The sequence below is a fragment of the Giraffa tippelskirchi genome, chromosome 3 (genome assembly GCF_054371585.1).
Source record: "Giraffa tippelskirchi isolate mGirTip1 chromosome 3, T2T-mGirTip1v1.2.pri, whole genome shotgun sequence".
NCBI lineage: Eukaryota > Metazoa > Chordata > Mammalia > Artiodactyla > Giraffidae > Giraffa > Giraffa tippelskirchi.
The window spans coordinates 32,607,751-32,626,732 of NC_137277.1; the positions used below are offsets into that span (position 1 = coordinate 32,607,751).

At 47.1% G+C, this 18,982-nt stretch overlaps 1 protein-coding gene across 5 annotated transcripts in view; it reads right to left on the reverse strand.

Moving 5' to 3' along the window:
• DNAH9 (dynein axonemal heavy chain 9) overlaps positions 1-18,982 on the reverse strand; it is a 286,190-nt gene that overhangs the window by 19,144 nt on the left and 248,064 nt on the right. For all 5 annotated transcript variants that reach the window (XM_081580689.1, XM_081580690.1, XM_081580691.1 and 2 more), the window contains 5 exons: positions 17,857-18,005; positions 7,220-7,347; positions 4,205-4,432; positions 2,090-2,281; positions 615-806 (listed from right to left, as the gene is read on the reverse strand). In XM_081580689.1, coding sequence (XP_081436815.1) covers positions 615-806; positions 2,090-2,281; positions 4,205-4,432; positions 7,220-7,347; positions 17,857-18,005 — 889 coding nt within the window. The remainder of the gene's footprint in view (positions 1-614; positions 807-2,089; positions 2,282-4,204; positions 4,433-7,219; positions 7,348-17,856; positions 18,006-18,982) is intronic.

Sequence of the window (18,982 nt, forward strand, 5' to 3'; positions counted from 1 at the left end):
ATGGTTGGATGGCATCACCGACTCCATCTCTAGGAGTTGGTGTTGGACAGGGAAGCCTGGCGTGCTGCAGTCCATGGGGGTTGCAAAGAGTCAGACACAACTGAGCAACTGAACTGAACTAAACTGAACAGTAAAATGAAAACCCGCAGTGACAGTATGAAAAAGCTCCATGAGAATGTTCTCTTGGTGTGTGTGTACGTGCCTTTGAGAACAGGAGGGGTGAGTGGTCTGCCCACAAGACCGTGTCCCTCTGAAGGTATTCTGAACCACTAATATAAACTTAACCACAAAGTTGGCTAAGTTCTTACCTGAATTTTTGCTCCTAATGGTTTTGTCAATATCCCGAATGAAAACAATCAAGTAAATGCCCAAGATGTTGTTTGTAGAAAAGAGCAACAAATAGAATTATTGAACCAAACGTCAAGAATAAAAAGATCTCTGAAAGTTCAATTTTGTCATTAATTGGAGGCTAGAAATCCAATAGGAGCCCTCAAATTGAGCAGGCTGAGAGCCACGTTCCATGTGAGCTCAGCTCTTTCAGCCGTCCTCCCCTGGCCCTGCCCGGGTGTCTCCAGTCCTCCTGGGCTGCACAGAAGGGTGACCCAGGTCCCTACCTGGTGGTAGGCATTGTAGTCCATGTTGCCAGGCAGTGGGAACCCTGGGGCCAGGGCCAGCTCTCCCTCTAGCATCTCCGGTTTGATGAACTCCTCCAGGTAGGTTCTGCAGAGTCTCCGGTCCCAGTCATCGGTGATGTGGCCCCCGTACATGATCTCACCGAAGAGGTACCGCAGGTCATCGTAGGGGACCTGAGAGACAGGAAGGGAGGAAGCCCTGCACGCAGGCCTCGGGCCGACCCGATGTGAGCCACAAAATGTGGTGGGTCTGGAGATTAGGAGCAATGTCTTTTTTAAAAATCTTTTTGACTGAACTGCACTGCATGTGGGATCTTAGTTCCCTGACCAAGGACTGAACCCATACCCCCTGCATTGGAAGCATGGAGTCTTAACCACCGGACCACCAGGGAAGTGCCAGGAGCAGTGTCTTATTCATCCACGTTTCCCTGGTACCCAGCAGGGTCGAGCACCTCTGGGAGCTCATTAAACGAGGGAAGAGTTAGATCAAAGGGTGAGAAGAGGTAAGACACAGGCGCTCTTGCACACACGCTTGCCCTCGTTCACCGTCATTAACTGTGGCAGTGAAGTCAGGCTCTACCTACGGGTCCTTTAAACCTGCCAAGATCAAGTAGAGGAGAGCAAAGACGCAGGTACTTTTCCCATTTCTTGCCATTAATTAGCTTATCAATTAATCGTCTTCTTGGAAAATTCAGAGTGAATGAAATGCAGCACACAAGTTCATGGATGTTAGAGTTAGGCAGGAAAGCCACTTGGAAGAAAGCCCTGGGTCCTCGTGGTAGGTGAAGAGGTGGTGTGTTCTGTGGTGGACTTCCCAGGACCCTGGAGCCAGAGCCGTTGCTTCTGGGCCTGACTCACTGTCCCCAAAGAAAGAGGGAGAGGCCTTGCAGAGGCTGTGTTTGGTCTTCCCTAAACTGAAGAGCGTGTATCATAAAATGGAGCCATCAGGCAGGATAAAGGAGGCGAGGTGAAGGAAGAAGGAAGAATTTGGCTTCTTCAACTTCGGCAAGATCGTGCTTACGCGAGGAGCTGTGTGCGCCACCACGAGAAGGTCTCTGTCTTTGGTGAGTTAAACTGGGAGCTTGTAGCAGATGAGGGTGGGTCTCTTCCTGCCAATCACCACCCCCAGCAATGCTGGGAGTACACAGGGTGGCCTGGAGGGGCCCTGGGACAGACACCATGGGACTGACTGACACCAAGCGTGTGAGTCACTGTTAATAGTTTGGTTTCCTGAGCTTTCTTACTACCCTTACCACACCCTTCTCCCATCATGGTACTTCCTCCTCGGCGTCACACTGCTCTTGGGTTTGACCATGTGGTAAACCTGCACTTCCTCACACCCCCTGGGGGGCTGTAGACCTGCCCCAGTGAGCCCACCCCGTGTCCCCGTGCTGATGCCCCATCGTCTTTCTCAGAGGCACTCTCCCGACCTGCCCCTGTGCTGGCTGGAGCCATACCTTGGCGTTGGCCTCCAGGAAGTTGTAGAGCACGTCCACAGAGATGGTGAGGTCCCCGGTGTTGAAGGGGTAGGAGCGATTCCACCCCTGGGGCCCAAACTTCCGTCTTTCTGCCACCACAGCATGAAAGTAACAAAGCGCAAAGAGGATGCTCTTAAACTCCGTCTCCCGGGAACACATCTCCAGGGTGTCCTGGAAGGAGATGATGCTCAGGGTCGGTGCAGAGCAGCCGTGATGTGGGGCAGGAGGGGCGGGGGTGAGGAGGGCGGGCCTGACGTGTCCTGGTGGAGATTTGAGTGACAGCAGGACTGTGGGTTGCGCTGCAGACAGGCATGGAGTCGGGTTCGAGAGGACCTTGCAAAGGGGCTGGGTTTTCGTTTAGATTCAGCCTATAACAGAACTTATTAACAGTTACAGTTTGCATACACGGACGTGCTAATGAGGTTACCAAGCGTAGCTAACAGAGAAAGGGGCAGGGGGCCACAGAAGTGCTATATTTGTCCTGTTGATGGCACTCGGCGCTGGGGTGTGGGTGGGGACACCCACAGCATCATCTCTGACTCCCCTTCTTCCCGTCATGCTTCCTTGACCATCATGGAATCTCAGAAGGTGTAATTACTGCCTGTGTGACTGACGACCCCATGGCTCATCTGCTGGGGGAACTGCCGAAGTAGAGGGAGGTGGGAATTGGAGCCACAAGAAACAGAGGGGTGCCCTGCCATTTACATCCTAAAGGACACGTGGCTGCAGAAGCAAGACCCCCAAAGGGTCCTGGCTGCAGAGCAGAAGGCAGGGGAAACAGTCTGATTCATGAAGAGAGGATGAAAGACGGGAAGATGGAAGAAAAGAAGCAAGAGAGAGTCCAGAGGAAGTCAGTGGAATTGTTGTTAGATGTTAATGGGCATGGGGATGATGGTGGGGAGGGAGAAGCCTGCATTGTGAAGGGCTGTTAGGGTGCGAACCCAGGATTCTTTGGAAGGAAACACGTCCTCTGAGTGAGCTCCTCTGTTCAGGAAGGAGCAAGCTGATTCAGCTAGAGCCCAAGAGGCACTTTCAGTCCTGGCATTTCTTCTAGGAGGTGGACCTTAGACTTTGCTTACAACAACGAGGGGAAGCAGAGGAGACCGCAGAGATTAAGCTGCTGGTAGGTCTACTTTTTTCCCCGGTGAACCCGTGACAACAGTTTCTCTCTCTGGTCCCTTGATTGGGCACCACGCTTGCCATGAAGATATGGATGTGAAAGGTCAGAGGTGGTACAGGGAACAAAGTCGCTGCCTCGTGCAAGCAGGAACTTATTATAATAATGGCTTTTTGGACAGAGCTGTTCTTGGCAGACATGTAGGGAGCTTCCATTGTTACCTCTGACACATGTGGGAAATCGAGTCCTGATGAAAAATGCCTTTAAGCACAGAGACGAAAAGCCACACTTGTGAAGCTGGTTGACAGCGAGTTCGCGCAAATGAAAGTCAGAATGAAATGATCATCTCCAAACAGCACAGTGGTCAGTGAAGAGGGGATGAAAAGACTCCAGTTCTGCGATTTGTCCCGTAAACAGCGAAAATAGGGCTCTGGAGGAACAGAGCGAATTCTAGAGGGTATTAAGCGGGCCACTGTTCCTGGGCATTTGCAAATGCAGAACGGAGCAATTGACACTCTTGTGAGCAATGAAGAGACTCCTGAATCTGTCCCTCTTCCTCTGAATGACCCACTGCAGAGGCCAGTAAAGTCCCAAATGCCAACTGTTGTGTATCCTTCCACAGCAGAACCAGGACAAGCCAGCATCTCTTGGGATATACTTCCCAACTGCTTGATAACCAAGACTGGACATTGGGCTTGCACGGGGGTACGCCCAAAGATAAGGGCCCCTGGGGAGGCTGACAAGATGATACTAAACCTACTGAGGCATAGTTGTATCATCTTAATAATTAGGAGCTATACCACTGAAGCAGCTGCCGCCCCTTCCCTGTCTCTGCCCAGGACCCTCAGGGCGGGCGAGCAGGGCATGCCCTGCTACTGAATCCTTCAAGAGAGTGTGTTCTTCTCCTGCCCTGGGTGGGGGGGTGGTCTGCTCTTTGCAAGGCGAGGTGCCCTGCTCCCCTCCCTCCAGGGCCCTACCTGAGTGAAGTTGTCCAGGGCCTTGTGCAGATTGGCATGCATGCCCGTGGGTGGCTCACTGGTGATCTTGATGGCATTCTCCAGGAGGCCCTGGGGGACGATGTGGCTCCCGGGTGAGGGTGCAGGCTCCGCGCTCATGAAGACCCTGAACTCTGCGTGGCTGTTCTCACTGTGCTCCTCCAGCTTCTTCTCCAGGGCGCTGAGCCACTTGGCTACCAGGTGGATGTTCTAGTGGGAAGGAAGGAGCCCCCCGCCCCATGCAAGCCTCTGCTTAAATGGTGATCAGGAAGGAGGATCGGGGCGGGGGGTACCTGGTCTTTGCTTTAAACAAATCACATCCTAGCAAGAGTCTTGCGGTTCTCAGTAATGAGGACCCCTTTTTCCTGCCATTCAATCTATCCCTCCATGTCCTAAAGATCTCAAACTTGACCTTGAGGCTTCGGAATCCCCTTGATGACTTGTTGAAACAAAGGTTCTTGGGCCCCACCCCAGAGTGGTTGGTCCATGGAGGGGCCTGAGTGCTTACACTTGTAACAAGTCCTTAGGTGATGCTGCCGCTGCCAGTCTGGGGGTCACACTTGAAGTGTCTCATGCATGGTTACCCTCCAACTTCAGATCCCCACAACTGACACCTGGATTTTTTTGAACCTCTGACACTCAAATGTGGGGCCCGTGGACCAGCGACGTTACCATTACCTGGAAGCCAGTTAGAAATGCTGACTCAGACTTACTGAATTCGTGCATTTTAATAAGATCTTCCAGTGGTTTGTCTGCACGTTCAGACTTGAAAAGCATTCATTTAAACTTCTAGCTAGCTCTCCTTCCTCCTCGTCCCTCTCCAAATCATTCTGCTAATTGTTGTCAAACTTGTCTTCCTAAAACACACTGAGACATTGCTGCTCTCATAGAGGGAAGGCTCCTTGTCCATGCCCAAGCCCCTCTGGTCTTTGAGCCTGTCTCCTTCTCCCTGAGACTCCTATCTGTCCATCTGTCAATGTGAAACGACATTAATTTCTTAGCACCACCTTGCAGCATGCACTTTCCACTCTAGCAAGGATAGTCACTTTGCTTCGTTGCAATATGTTTCATTATGATGGACAGATAAAAGCTCCTTGATAAATATTTGAGGAAGCCTGCTTGCAGACCCTTAAATACACAAGTCAGCACAGAACACAGTCCTGAGGCCACAGCCATCTGATCTACTTTCTCTTCTATGAAGAGAAATAACAGTAATATATGCCATACTTATTTCCCAGGGTTGCTGAAAATAACCGAAGGTAATGGATTTGAGAGGGCTTTGTATACTGTGCAATGCTATGCAGGAGTTAGTAGTGGATGCTGAAATGAAAATTTGTTAGAGGAGAGAATTCCGTTGTCATCACTCTGTCGGAGCAGAGAGGTTGGCGGGTGACCAGAGAGCCAGGGCTCCGTGAGCCGGGCAGCACCGCCAATCGCCAGTGAGAAACTCTGCCGCTGCATCAGGAATCCCAGCTTTTGAGTTTGATCTTGGAGATCTCTCAGAAACACATCGGGACAAGATGTGACAGTCCAGGGCAGCAGATAGGTACGGCTCGTTGTCTCGGGAGGGGGCTGGGTTCCTGAAGGTTTTAGTGCCCAGGGTGAAGTGAAGTGAAAGTGTTAGTCACTCAGTTGTGTCTGACTCTTTGTGACCTGATGGACTGTAGCCTGCCAGGCTTCTCTGTCCATGGGGATTCTCCAGGCAAGAATACTGGAGTGGGTTGCCATGCCCTCCTCCAGGGGATCTTCCTGACCCAGGGATTTAACCTGGGTCTCCTGCATTGCTGGTAAAGATGGATTCTTTACCATCTGAGCCACCAGGGAAAACCCAGTGGCTAGAACGGGGTCACTTTGACAGACGAGCTTAAGACAACTGGGGAGGTCACACCCTCCCATCACTGAGCTGATCTAGTGGGAAGAGGCAGGGACCCTGCTGTCATTCTCTTTCCTCCTTAGAGTCCCACTGTTTCTGGAAAAGGAGTCCTAGGGAACAACAGGTCCTTCCGCTGCTAGGCTCAAACAAACAATGGGATAATGAAGGATGAAGATCCAACAGCATGAAATGTTCACTGAGTCATCAGGAGAGAGGAAGTTCTGGGTAATCCAAGTCAGATGGGAAGGGAGGGACTGGCTTTTCCATTTGATTCTTTCCTCCATTGCTTTCTTCACTGATTCTTTTACCCAACAGGCTCTGGTTGAGTGTCTACTGTGTTCACGGTAGTGTGAAAGTAGTGAAAGTGTTAGTCTCTCAGTTGTGTCCGACTCTTTGCGACCCCATGGACTGTAGCCCGCCAGGCTCCCATGTCCATGGAATTCTCCAGGCAAGATACTGGAGTGGGTTGCCATGCCCTCCTCCAGGGGATCTTCCCAACCCAGGGATCGAACTTGGGTCTCCTGCATTGTAGGGAGATTCTTTACCATCTGAGCCACCAGGGAAGTAGTGTGCTTGGTGCCAAAGGTGGATGGGGAATGTCTCCTTCCCTAAGAAAATGCAGTGGAGGACACAGGTGTATGGTAAACTGTTTCTACAGAGCTGTAGATGCACTCATAGACGTGGCTGCAGGGTGTTATGGGAGGAGAGAGGGGTCCACCGCTTGCTTTGCCACAGCCCCAGCATCCATGCAAGTTGCATGAACAGGAATAAGAGGACAGGCCGTGACAGAAGAAGGGCAGCCTTTACTTCCTGTGTTAGGTGTTCCAGACTCCAGACGCCAACATGAACTCTCAATGAAGAGGCTGAGTTCTGGTTGCACGTGTGGCATTCTAGTCGTGAATGTGATGAAGAACATGGACCACGTGACCCAGAGGAAAGGTGGAGCAGAGGAGAGTTCTATGGAAGGCATGGGAAGAGATCAGCAGCTGGAAAACTCCAGCTGAAAGCCAGCGTCCTGAGAAGATTAGGAAGTCAGGGGAAGAGGGTGTGGAAGGAAAGGCGGCTCAAGAGGTCCACACAGGGATGGGTCAAGAATGAGCCCCATCAGGGCAGAGTGGGCGTACCTGCAAAATAACCCAGTGGCCTTTCTTGGCAGCCAGGTCCAGTGCGGCTTCAGCCACGACCTCCTGTCCTTGCCCCAAAGACACATTGTGGAAGTTCCGGTTGTTGAAGGTATATCCGAGTTTTTTGCCTGAAAGGAGCATGGAGTGGTCATTAGCACCTCTTATGTCACCGAGTGTTCACCCCCACACTGCACCCCCATCACCAGCAGCCAGGAGCCATACACCCCAACCTCATGCACTGACCCTTTTCCTTCCCAGGGTGGGGTTGCTACATCTTCCAACTTTTTGTTCTCAAATAAAAGGAAGCACACTTGTCGAGACAAAGCAACTTCTCCCCTCCCTCTTCACTGAATCCCTGCCAACTAAAAATTGGCAGTTGCCATCTGCTTCTACAAGGCCACTGTGGCTGCTGACCTTCCAAACTCCCTGAAAGGAGTTCAGGGTGGAGATCAGGAATGGTGTGCTCTGTGCTCTGGGAAAAACTGGCAGAACAGACGTTCACATAGTTAGATATTTTCAGGAGATTTTATGAGCCCAAATTCTTGAATCTCCTCATATCTGGAAAAGCACTGAAATCATTAATGGAGACATCACTCCTCGTGACCAGCATCCAGCCTCAGCCAACCATGTGCTGGGCTGCACGTACTGCCTTCACTAAAACCATGTAAGACACTGACCTCCTTCCCTCACCTCTTTGGAGCAGCTCATCAGAGCTCTCTAAGAGGCTGTGACCCAGGCTCTAGGCCTCACTTTGCCCCAAATGAAACTCAACTCACCACTCTCACGTGGCACTTTTTTTTTTTTGTTAACACCCCCAAGAGTGGACAGACATGCCCCTGCCATTTTGTGCTACTCAAAGAGTAGCAAATGTGTGGGTATGGCTGGGCCTAGCTTGCTTGGTCCCCTGATGTATATTAAATAATAATACATATTTCCCTGGACACCTACTGGGAGGTGTGGCCACAAGGGGCAGGACTCAGGTGGTTTTAGCTTCCTGTACTTTACTCCACAGGAATCTTCTCCTTGATATTCCCACCACATAGAACATTTACTGTCATCATCTTGCATGAACTGGAGTGAAGAGATGCATGCCAAGGAAGGGCCTGGCTGCGTGGGTGTGAAGTTGTGCATCTCAGTGTTGGGAGTGGAGTAAGGGAACAGCCACATGAACATACATGTCACAACCGTGTCACTGGAGCAAAGCTAATGCTCAAGAGTTGCTCTGCACCAAGCTGAGCTCCCTGTGCTATACAGCAACTTCCCACTAGCTATCTGTTTTGCATATGGAAGTATATATATGTCAATGCTATGATGACCTGGGGGGGGTGGGATGGGGGAGTGTGAGGGAGGCTCAGGAGGGAGGGGATATATGTATACTTATGGCTGATTCTCATTGTTGTACGGCAGAAACCAACACAACATTGTAAAGCAATTATCCTCTGATTTTAAAAAAGCAATGGAAAAATAAATAATAATAATGTAATGTGACAGAGGTGTTAGGTAATGCTATGGTGATAATCATGTTGCAATACATGTTGGAAAACATGGTGTACATCTGAAACTTACACAATATTCTATGTCATTTATACCTCAATTAAAAAAAATGAAAATCAATGAAAAATAGTTGCTCTGCAAGCCTGAGAAAGACTTCACACAAAGAAATAACCTTACTAAAGAACACTAGTTCTGCTTGGATACCAGCTATTTACCAATCCAATAAAGTTTAGAGAAAGTACACAGTATTCTTTAGACAAAGGATCACAAAAGTGTGCAATACCATGAAGCAGTTGTTGGGCAATTTTTCTCAGAAGGTAAGGAACACAAGAGAGAAGAGGAGAAATTTTAAAAAGAACAAGAATAAAAGCCTGTACTTAAATTTAGTCTCAGGGGAACTAAAACTGAAGATGCAGTTTGATATTTCTGAAAAAAATTTTAAAGAACACTGTCAATATCGGATGTGTCTTTAAAGCACTAAAAAAAAAGTATGGAGTCTTAACAAAACTGTATGGTGACTTTTTATACTGAGGAATGGTTATTACAGATTCAACAGAGATGAACCCAAGAAAAACCCTTATTAAACTCTACAAATCCTGGCTAGCAATGGATTTGATGTCAGCTTTAGAACTGGGAATATAAACAGTGGATTCCAAAGAAAATACTAGGATAAGGGTGCTGGGACTGTTAGATAGTCTTGGTGACATTTCTGCTCACAAAAGAGCCTATTTCTTTTCTTTATTCACAAACAAAGGATAAGGGAAAAAAAGGGGCTTAGGTTTAGATTACTTTGAATGCTGTGTGCTGTGACTTCCAGCCCTCCCCTCCCCCACCCCCCACCTTGAGCTCATCTTTCCCTTTCTGATCTTCCTTCCAGTGCTCCTTATGGTGGGGTCACCAGGAACCGAGTCCCACTGTAAACCTCCTTGACCATCCTGGCAGCTGTGTTTCCTCGAACGCCAATCTCTTTGAGGACATGACAACTTCTGTGGCCCTGTCCCTCGCTCCGCACACCCCCGGGGCTGGGAGGAAGGTGAACGTTTTTCTAGCCTTCTCTTAGAACTTGCAGGCTATTTTTCGCCACTCTTGCAGAAAAACCCTTTCTCTTCTAAAGCACATGCATTGGTTATATTACCTACTAATTTGTATGTTTTCTGCCTTCTGTCAACTTCCCAGAGAGAGTCACTTTTATTAGGGCTTTGGAACTTGGTTTAAAATCTTCCATCTTTTCTGCTTCATCATTAACTTGGTGAATTTTGCTGTCACTGTAGATGACTCGGCCGACACCCAGCCTCACATTTCCTCATCTTCAAAGAACTTCATTCCATTTCTGCTATCTACTTTCAGAGCCTGCACCAAGGACTTATCACTAAGAATGATCCTGTGTCTCATACATTATTTTTTCATACTTATTCACAATGATAACGTCCTGCTCTCCAGATTGTTTAATCTTTTTTAAAAAATTATTTTAAAAAATTTATTTATTTGTTTGTTTTTAGCTGCGGTGGGTCTTTGTGGTGGTGTTCAGGCTTCTCACTGTGGTGGCTTCTCTTGTTGCAGAGCACAGGATCTAGGCATGTGGGCTCAGTAGTTGTGGCACAAGGGTAGTTGCTCAGCAGTTGCTCCTCGGCATGTGGAAACCCAGACTAGGGATCGAGCCTGTGTCCCCTGCACTGGCAGGCAGATTCTTAACCAGTGGACCACCAGGGAGGTCCCAGACTGTTTAATCTATTACTCCCTGCTCATATGATTCCACGTCAGTAAAAGGCCCAGTGCGTTGGCTCCTCTGTTTATCCTAACCTTCATCTTTACCTCCCTGTTATTTTAATATGGATCCAATAATCCTTCATTTGAGCCATGATCGTACAAGATTCTTAACTCTTGTCCATTCTACATCTGCATCACCCAACTTTTGTAAAACCATAACCCTGACCGGCTACAGTTCATGAGGTTTCAGAGAGCTGGACACAACTGAGCAATTGCTGCTTTTGAACTATGGTGTTGGAGAAGACTCTTGAGAGTCCCTCGGGCTGCAAGGAGATCAAACCAGTCAATATTAAAGGAAATCAGTCCTGAATACTCACTGGAAGGACTGATGCTGAAGCTGAAGCTCCAATATTTTGGCCACTTAATGTGAAGAACTGACTCCTTAGAAAAGACCCTGATGCTGGGAAAGATTGAAGGCAAGAGGAGAGGGGGACAACAGAGGATGAGATGGTTGTATGGTATCACTGACTGATGGACATTAGTTTGAGCAAGCTCCGGGAGTTGGTGATGGACAGGGAAGCCTGGCGTGCTGCAGTCCATGGGGTCACAAAGAGTTGGACATGACTAATCGACTGAACTGAACTGAGCAACTAAACACACAAACACACACACACACACAATCCTGCACAAATCTGAGCATTAATACAAGAGAAAAATAACACACTGGGTGAACTGGGGCCACGGCAAGTTGATAATTCTCAATCTCAGGAGACTGTTTGGTAATATTTCCAGAAGTTGCTACATTGCCTACTCCCCTCTTCCTTTAAGCTTCCTAAAGGTGGTGAAAGGGGACTTCCCTGGCAGTCCAGTGGTTAAGATGCCATGCTTCCACTGTAGAGGCCGAGGGTTCAATCCCTGGTTGGGGAATTAAGATCCCACATGCCGCACTGTGTGGCAAAGTAAATGAATAAATACATATAAAAAAAAGAAAGAAAGCTTTTTTTTTTAAAGAAAGCATTTAAAAATAAATAAATTAACTTCCTAATGGAGCCCCCCACTTCTTATACTCAGCACTTGGCTCCACTCTCTACTGCTCCCCCAGCTGGAGAAGACATCTGCCATCTGGTAGAACACCTTCTATTACTGCCGTTGTATCTGATACTGCCCACATCCCTGTTCCATCCCCCCACAGCCCCCCCCAATGGAAGAGGTGTCCCCCACTTCCCTAGTACAAGAACAGATAGAGGACTGCCTCTCCACACAGAAACAACACTCTGCTGATCTTGAAGCTGCTCTGTAGAGACTGGGCTTGCTCCAACCCGGCCAACTTCAACTGATGCTTAAGAAAAAGAGAATGGGGTCAGGAACAGTGAAAAAGAGACTCTAAGCAAAGTGTTGATAATCTAGCTGCCAAGACACTGAATTGAAAACTCTTTCTTTGAACATCTCTGGTAGAAGGCTGACAAAATCTAAATGAGCCCGTTGTTCTGACCAGCACAATGGAAAGAGAAAGAGGAGGCAGTGGAAGACCAAGGTGGTAGATAAATGGAAATGTCAGGATTCATTGTGTCAATGCCAGATAACTGGACAAAGGAGGATGGAGACCAAGCAAGATCATGTACAAGTCAAGTGAAAGAAGGACCAGAGACAATGCCTTGTGAGGGTGGAAAGGGGAGGTCCTCTGCCAGGAGGGCCAAGGAGGATGGTGTGCTTTGAAAGGATGTGAGAAAAGGGTGTAAAGGAGAAGCAAACTGAGCTGCCTCAAAGAACAGGAGAAGCATCATTGTCATTATAGTGCCGTATGATGCTACTGTAGTCTTAGTGTTTCAAAGCCTTTTTGCACCTGAGATTTCATGTTTATCCTCACAGTAACCCTAGGAGGAAGGTAATAGGGGTGATTGGAAACAATGGGTGATTGCTTTTAGATAAACCAAAAGCAAAAACAGTGGTGCCAATAAGGAAGTGTGGCTCGTTCAGGAAGGTGACGAGAAGAGAGAGAAGGAGGGACTTCCCTGGTGGTCCAGTGGTTAAGACTTAGTGCTCCCACTGCAGGGGGCATGGGTTCCAACTACATTCAGGGAACTCAGATCTTGCACTGTGCACAGCGTGGCCAAAAGAGATAAAATGAAAAGACATGATGAGAAAAGAGAGAGAGGAGGGCAAAATTAAACGAGTGTTAAAGGATTGATCTGTGAAGGCAAGAAGGAATGCAGTGTGGATGGGTGGTGGCAGGTTCATGTTAAAACAGAAGCCAAAGAAAGTGGATGGAATTTCCTCTTCCTCCTCCTCTATTGAGGATGGAAAATCCTGGAGGAGACACAAGTGTCAGAAAAGCACAGATTCTTTTTTTTTAATTTATTTAATTAAACATTTTTATTTTATATTGGAGTATAGTTGATTTACAATGTTGTGTCAGTTTCAGGTGTACAGCAAAGTGATTCAGTTTTACATACATACATACATATATATATATATATATATATACACACATATATATATATATCTTTTATTTTTCAGATTCTTGGAAAAGCACACATTCTTAATCAAGTGTCAACAGATGAGCTTTGAAAGCTTAGAGAACTCCCAAGATCATACAGAGAATTTTGTTTGCCTGTGGGTTCATGCATTTTGGGAGAAGGGCTGGAGTGAGGGTGGGGGAAATAAAATCTTTCATCTGACTTTCAGGGTGTTAAAACCTAGCCCAATATTGAGAACTGCCACGGGGCTTCCCTGGTGGCTCAGTGGTAAAGAATCTACCTGCCAATATAGGAGACATGGGTTCGATGATCCCTCATCTGGAAAGATCTCACATGCTGCAGGGACAGCTAAGCCCATGCACCGCAACTAGGAGTGCTGGACTTGAGAGCCTGGGAACCGCAGTTACTGAGGCCTGCACCCCCTAGAGCCCATGTTCTGCAACAAGAGAAGCCACCACAATGAGAAGCCCCTGCACTACAGCTAGAGAGTAGCCCCTGCTTTCCACAACTAGAGGAAAGCAATGAAGACCCTCCACAGCCAAATAAATAAATAATAACTGCCATGATGAAACAAAGGGATAGAGACATGAAGGAGTTAAGAGCATGGATCACACACTCAAAGGTGGGGAAGGATCCCAGGCTTTCTAAGAGGCTACATGGAGTAAAGCAGTGGATGGTCTGATGCACAGATTCTGCCCAAGTGCAGATGGTGAGTTTCCTTTATAAGCGGGGGCCTAGCAGACACAGGGGAAAGTGTTTGAGTCAATCATGTGGATTCCAAACCTGAAAACAAGAGTCCATCAGACAAAATGATTAGACCCAAGATGGGGAGCGCATGATGAACCCAGAGTGTATGTTCTAAATGGGTGCGCGAGAAAACAAGTCAGGCCACCCAGAAAGTGGCACAGGTGCGTAGGTAATCACTTGCTGATGAGCGGCAATATTGCCTCTGCTAAGGAAATATGCGTTAAGATTAAACCAAGGGCAGGGCTGAGATGATAGATTCAGAGAGAAATAACCAATATGGTTCAGGGATGGGTCAGCTTGCTTGGAATGACAGAAAGCCTCAATCTACATGATGAAACAGTTGGAGGTCACTTGGCAAAGAACAGGAGGAAATTGCTCATAAACAGGGTATATGAAAGCTTCCAAAAAGGAAAACATTGACTAAAAATAAGGAGGCTAGATTTGTTAATATGAAAGGAACAAAACCTCCATGAGACAGAAGAATACAGAACTCTATTAAAACTGAAAGTCAGGAACAACTTAGCAATGACAACAGTTCTTTTATGTGCATTCATTCATTTGCTAATTCATTAGACTGATATTTACTAAGCCCCGGTCTGTGCCACTTAGACTTTTAGGCACAGATAAAATCCTAAGCAAGATGATGTGGTCCTTGATCTCCAGGGTCTTAGTGAGAAGTGGGTAGGCAAATGTAAGTTAAAATGATAAAAGAAAGGTTTAATTAGAATTGTATCGGGATTTCCTTGGTGGTCCAGTAGTTAAGAATCCACCTGCCAATGCAGGTGACATGGGTTCGATCCCTGGTCCAGGAACTAAGAGCCTCCATGATGCAGGGCAACTAAGCCTGTGCACCCTAGAGCCTGTGCTCTGCAACAAGAGAAGCCACCGCAGTGAGAAGCCCACATACCACAACTAGAGAGTAGCCCCTGCTCGCTGCCACTTGAGAAAGCCCGCACACAGCAACAGAGGCCCAGCACAGCCAAATCAATAAATAAATACAAACTAAAAAAGAATTGCATTAAATGCTCTGAAGCAAATGTATGTGTAAGGGAGACCCAGATGGTCTTGCAGGAAGAAGTTCAGGAGAAGATGATCCATGCAGGACGGGCAGGCACGGGACCAAAGGACTGGGGAGAAGTATTTCAGATAAAAGGAATCGCTTGTGAAAATGCCCGGGGCCGGGAGGGCTCATGAGGTGATGGCCCTAAGAGAGCCATGTGGCTGGAGTAGTAGTGTGCGTTTGGAGAAAGTTAAGATCTAAGGCTGAGGGCTTCCCTGGTGGCTCAGTGGTAAAGCATCCACCTGCCAATGCAGGAGATGTAGGTTCGATCCATGGGTTGGGTTGGGAAGATTACCTGGAGAAGGAAATGGCAACCCACTCCAGTATTCTTGCCTGGGAAATCCCATGGACAGAGGAGCCTGGTGGGCTACAGTCCATGAGTCAAAAGAAGAGTTGGACATGACTGAGCAATTAAACAACAACAAAAGATCCAAGGCTGGACAGAAAGACTGGGGCTTGCAGGTCACAGAGACCATGTCAGAGAGATTTTAGTAGAAGTGCATTATAATCAGATCTGAGATTTAGCAAGATGAGTCTGGCTGTGAGTGGCAGAAGATTGCAGGTGGAGAAGAACAGGGATGTTAATAGGCTCTTGGGATAGTCCAGGAGACAGTTTGGTGACTCAGATGAGGGAGGCACAATGAAACAATTAGACCCATTTGAAACACATTTAGGAGGTAGAATCAGTAGCACTAAGTGTGATGGGTGGGAGGAGGTGTCCAGGGTGACTGATTCTCAAGTTTCTGACATGAGCAACTTGGTGAATCATGGTGATATTTACAAAGAATGACAGAGCAAGATTTCCAGAGATAAAGAGAAGGATGACTCTTCCATGTGAAAAAGCAGGCTGAGTGCTGAGCAGGTGAATGAAAAAGACCTGGGCCTGACTCAGCCCATGAAATGTCACAACACGAGGTAGAGAGATGATGTGAAAGTTTTCAGGGAATAAAAACAGGTCACCAACAAAGAAATAAGGGCAGGGGACTTCCCTGTGGTCCAGTAGTTAAGACTCCAAGCTTCCAGTGCAGGAGACGTGGGTTCAATCCCTGGTCAGGGAACGAAGATCCCATATGCCATGTGGCCAAAAATTAAATACTTAGAAAAAAAGAAAAAAGAAACAAGGGAAGAATAACACCCTACTAGCATATGGTCTCATAGGAATAAAACTGAGTTCTAGAGGACAATCGAGCATTGTGGACACATTCTGAGTAAAAAATCATTGTGGACCTAGCAGAACTCATCAAATGAGTATGTGGGCAAAATTGAAGTCTTTTTAGACACCCAGAGATTCAGAAATTTTACTTTCCATGATTTTTTCCTGATGACCTATGCTAGCAAAATTAGGATGAAGCCAATTGATTGTCAGTAACGGGGAGCTAAGTTCTTATTTTTCATATCAGAGGATAAGTAGATACTGAAACTTGGTAAATTCAGAAAGTGTGATATAAATTACTAATAGGGAATAGAGAAGAAATTATTAGAAGGAATAAATTCAGAAATAGGCAGACGCCCAGGGTCTGGGAAAGGACACTGGGTGTGGGAAGGGCTGGACTGAGAACTGTCGCTTTTCCAAGTTCTTTGTTATCGGTATTTGAAAAATACGTTACTTGAACTTTTGGGAGATTACGAAAATACACATTAAATTAGTGAATAAGATGATTCTCTCCCTTAAGCGGGTGTCTACTCTTTGGAGCCAAACACCTGGTATATGGTTTATATTCCTTTCATTGTTGTTGTTGTTTAGTCTCTTAAGTCGTGTCACACTCTTTTTTTGCGACTCCATGGACTATAGCCCTCCAGGTTCTTCTGTCCATGGGATTTCCCAGGCAAAAATAATGGCGTGGGTTGCCATTTCCTTCTCCAGGTAATCTTCCTGACCCAGGGATTGAACCCACGTCTCCTACACTGGTAGGTGGATTCTTTACTGCTAAGCCACCAGGAAAGCCCATTCCTTTCGTTACATATGGAATAACAGGCTGCTGGTGGAGGTATAGTACTTGGTCTGTATTGTTACCTATAAAGACCTGACTTTATAAAAACCCATTGAGTCTTGATTTAACTTTGCAACATGTTGCAGTTTTGCTAGTTTTATAGTTTTGATTAGTCATTTATTTGCTTACCCCTTCATTTACTTACTGAGTACCTATCGTATGAAAAGCACTAAGAACTTGAATACTATGCTGAAAAGAACATTTATCCCCAGGGAGCTCTCACTCTCACATAAAGATACTATAGTCATTAGACAATTACAATGTGACATACAGATAGAAGGGTGCTCTAAGAGTACATGGGAGGGATATCAAGCACCCTGGAAGTCAAGTAGGGCTTCCTGGAGGTGGTGACAGTGAAATGGGTATTTAAAGGATGAGTAGAAGGTAGCCTGGTGAAGGGGAGGCCAGAGGGGAAACAGACTATTCAGGAGAATGGAATGGTTTCTGTATTGAGTGAGAAAGAGTGCAGTAGGGAAATACAGGCAGAATAAGCAGCTCCCAAAGATGTCCATGTCCTAAATCCTGGAATTGGTGAATAGATGTGACTTTACCTGGCAAAAGAGACTCTACAGATGTGATTAAAGACCTCCAGATGGGGAGATGACCCTGGGTTGTCTGAGTGGGCCTGGTAGTAGGTGTCCTTATAAGGGAATGGGGTAGACAGTAAGTCCCATTTGTGATTCCTGACCTCCAGAACTGTAAAATAATAGTGTTACCTTAAGCCTCTAAGTTTGTGATCATTTGTTACAGAAGAAACAGGAAACTATTAACGGAAACTAGGCTGGAGAGACAGGGAGAGACTGGAGCATGAAGCTGCCTATAAGTCAAGTTAAGGAGTTTGGACTTTATTGTGAAAGCAATAGGAGCTGTAAAAGGATTGTACCTGTATTTCAGAATCACTGCTCCAACTACAGGCAGGGGAATGGCTGGCAGGGAGGGTGGTGAGTCTCCTCATGAATCTGCTACCTTATATCTCAGAACAGTCCTCCGGCTGGTGGTGACCCCCTGGGGTCGGTTCAGCAATGACCCAGATCTCTGTACGCTTAGCAAATATCAAGCATTGCAAAATGAGCCTTGAATCAGGAAAACAGAAGCTGACAGAAGCAGAGCAACAGTGCACGGGGTTGCTGCAACCTTGGCTCCATGGTGAGGTTTTCATACCTTGACTTTCCACATCCTTCAGTGGGTCCACCCCTGGAGACAGGATGAAGAACATGGGCGTGGCTGGTCCTGATTCTTCAAAAGAGGCTGCGAAGTCCAGTGCTCTTCCCACTACGTATTTGCTTCCTAACTTCTCCTCAATAAAATCTCTGCCGGGGGAAAAAAAAGGTCTATGTGTATATATCAGTCACAGAAGTGATAACATATGAGCAACAGAGGTCTGTGGAAATGGAAAGATGTGCTCAAGGTCACAGCTTGGCCGTTACAGAGCTAGGAGCAACACCAACACTACTTACTAAGTCAACACTCAAAACCTGTGTTGCTAGTTGTGCACCCGCTCACCTAGATTAGGGCTGCTTCTGGATCCCCATCCATCCAGGCCGCCGCTTACTCCTCTATGGAACCTAGATGTCCTGTTATATCACCACTGCCCATCAGAAGACTGCCAGGAGCAACGTCTTCAGAAAGCAGCTAAACTCTCCACATGTCATATCCCTAAGCTCTTCCATGCCTGTGTGTGTATGTTTAGTTGCTCAGTTGTGTCTGACTCTTTGCAACCCTGTAGCATGCCAGGCTTCTCTGTCCATGGGATTTTTTTTTCAGGTAAGAATACTGGAGTGCATTACCATTCCTTTCCACCAGGGGATCTTCCCAACCTAGGGATTGAAGCCCCAACTCCTGCATTAGCAGAAAGATTCTTTACCACTGAGATGTCAATGAGCACCTCTTCCCAAACGGTTCACTTAGATTTTAAGGCAATACTGCAATATATTGTGGAGAAGGCAATGGCACCCCACTCCAGTACTCTTGCCTGGAAAATCCATAGACGGAGGAGCCTGGTAGGCTACAGTCCATGGGGTCGCTAAGAGTCGGACACGACTGAATGACTTCACTTTCACTTTTCCCTTTCATGCACTGGAGAAGGAAATGGCAACCCACTCCAGTGTTCTTGCCTGGAGAATCCCAGGGACGGCGGAGCCGGTGGGCTACTGTCTATGGGGTCACACAGAGTCAGACACGACTGAAGCGACTTAGAGGCAGCGGCAGCAGCAATATATTGTCAATACATGTGTGTTGACAATACATGTGTTTAAGAACACAAAGCAATGGGCCTCGTGGGATTCTG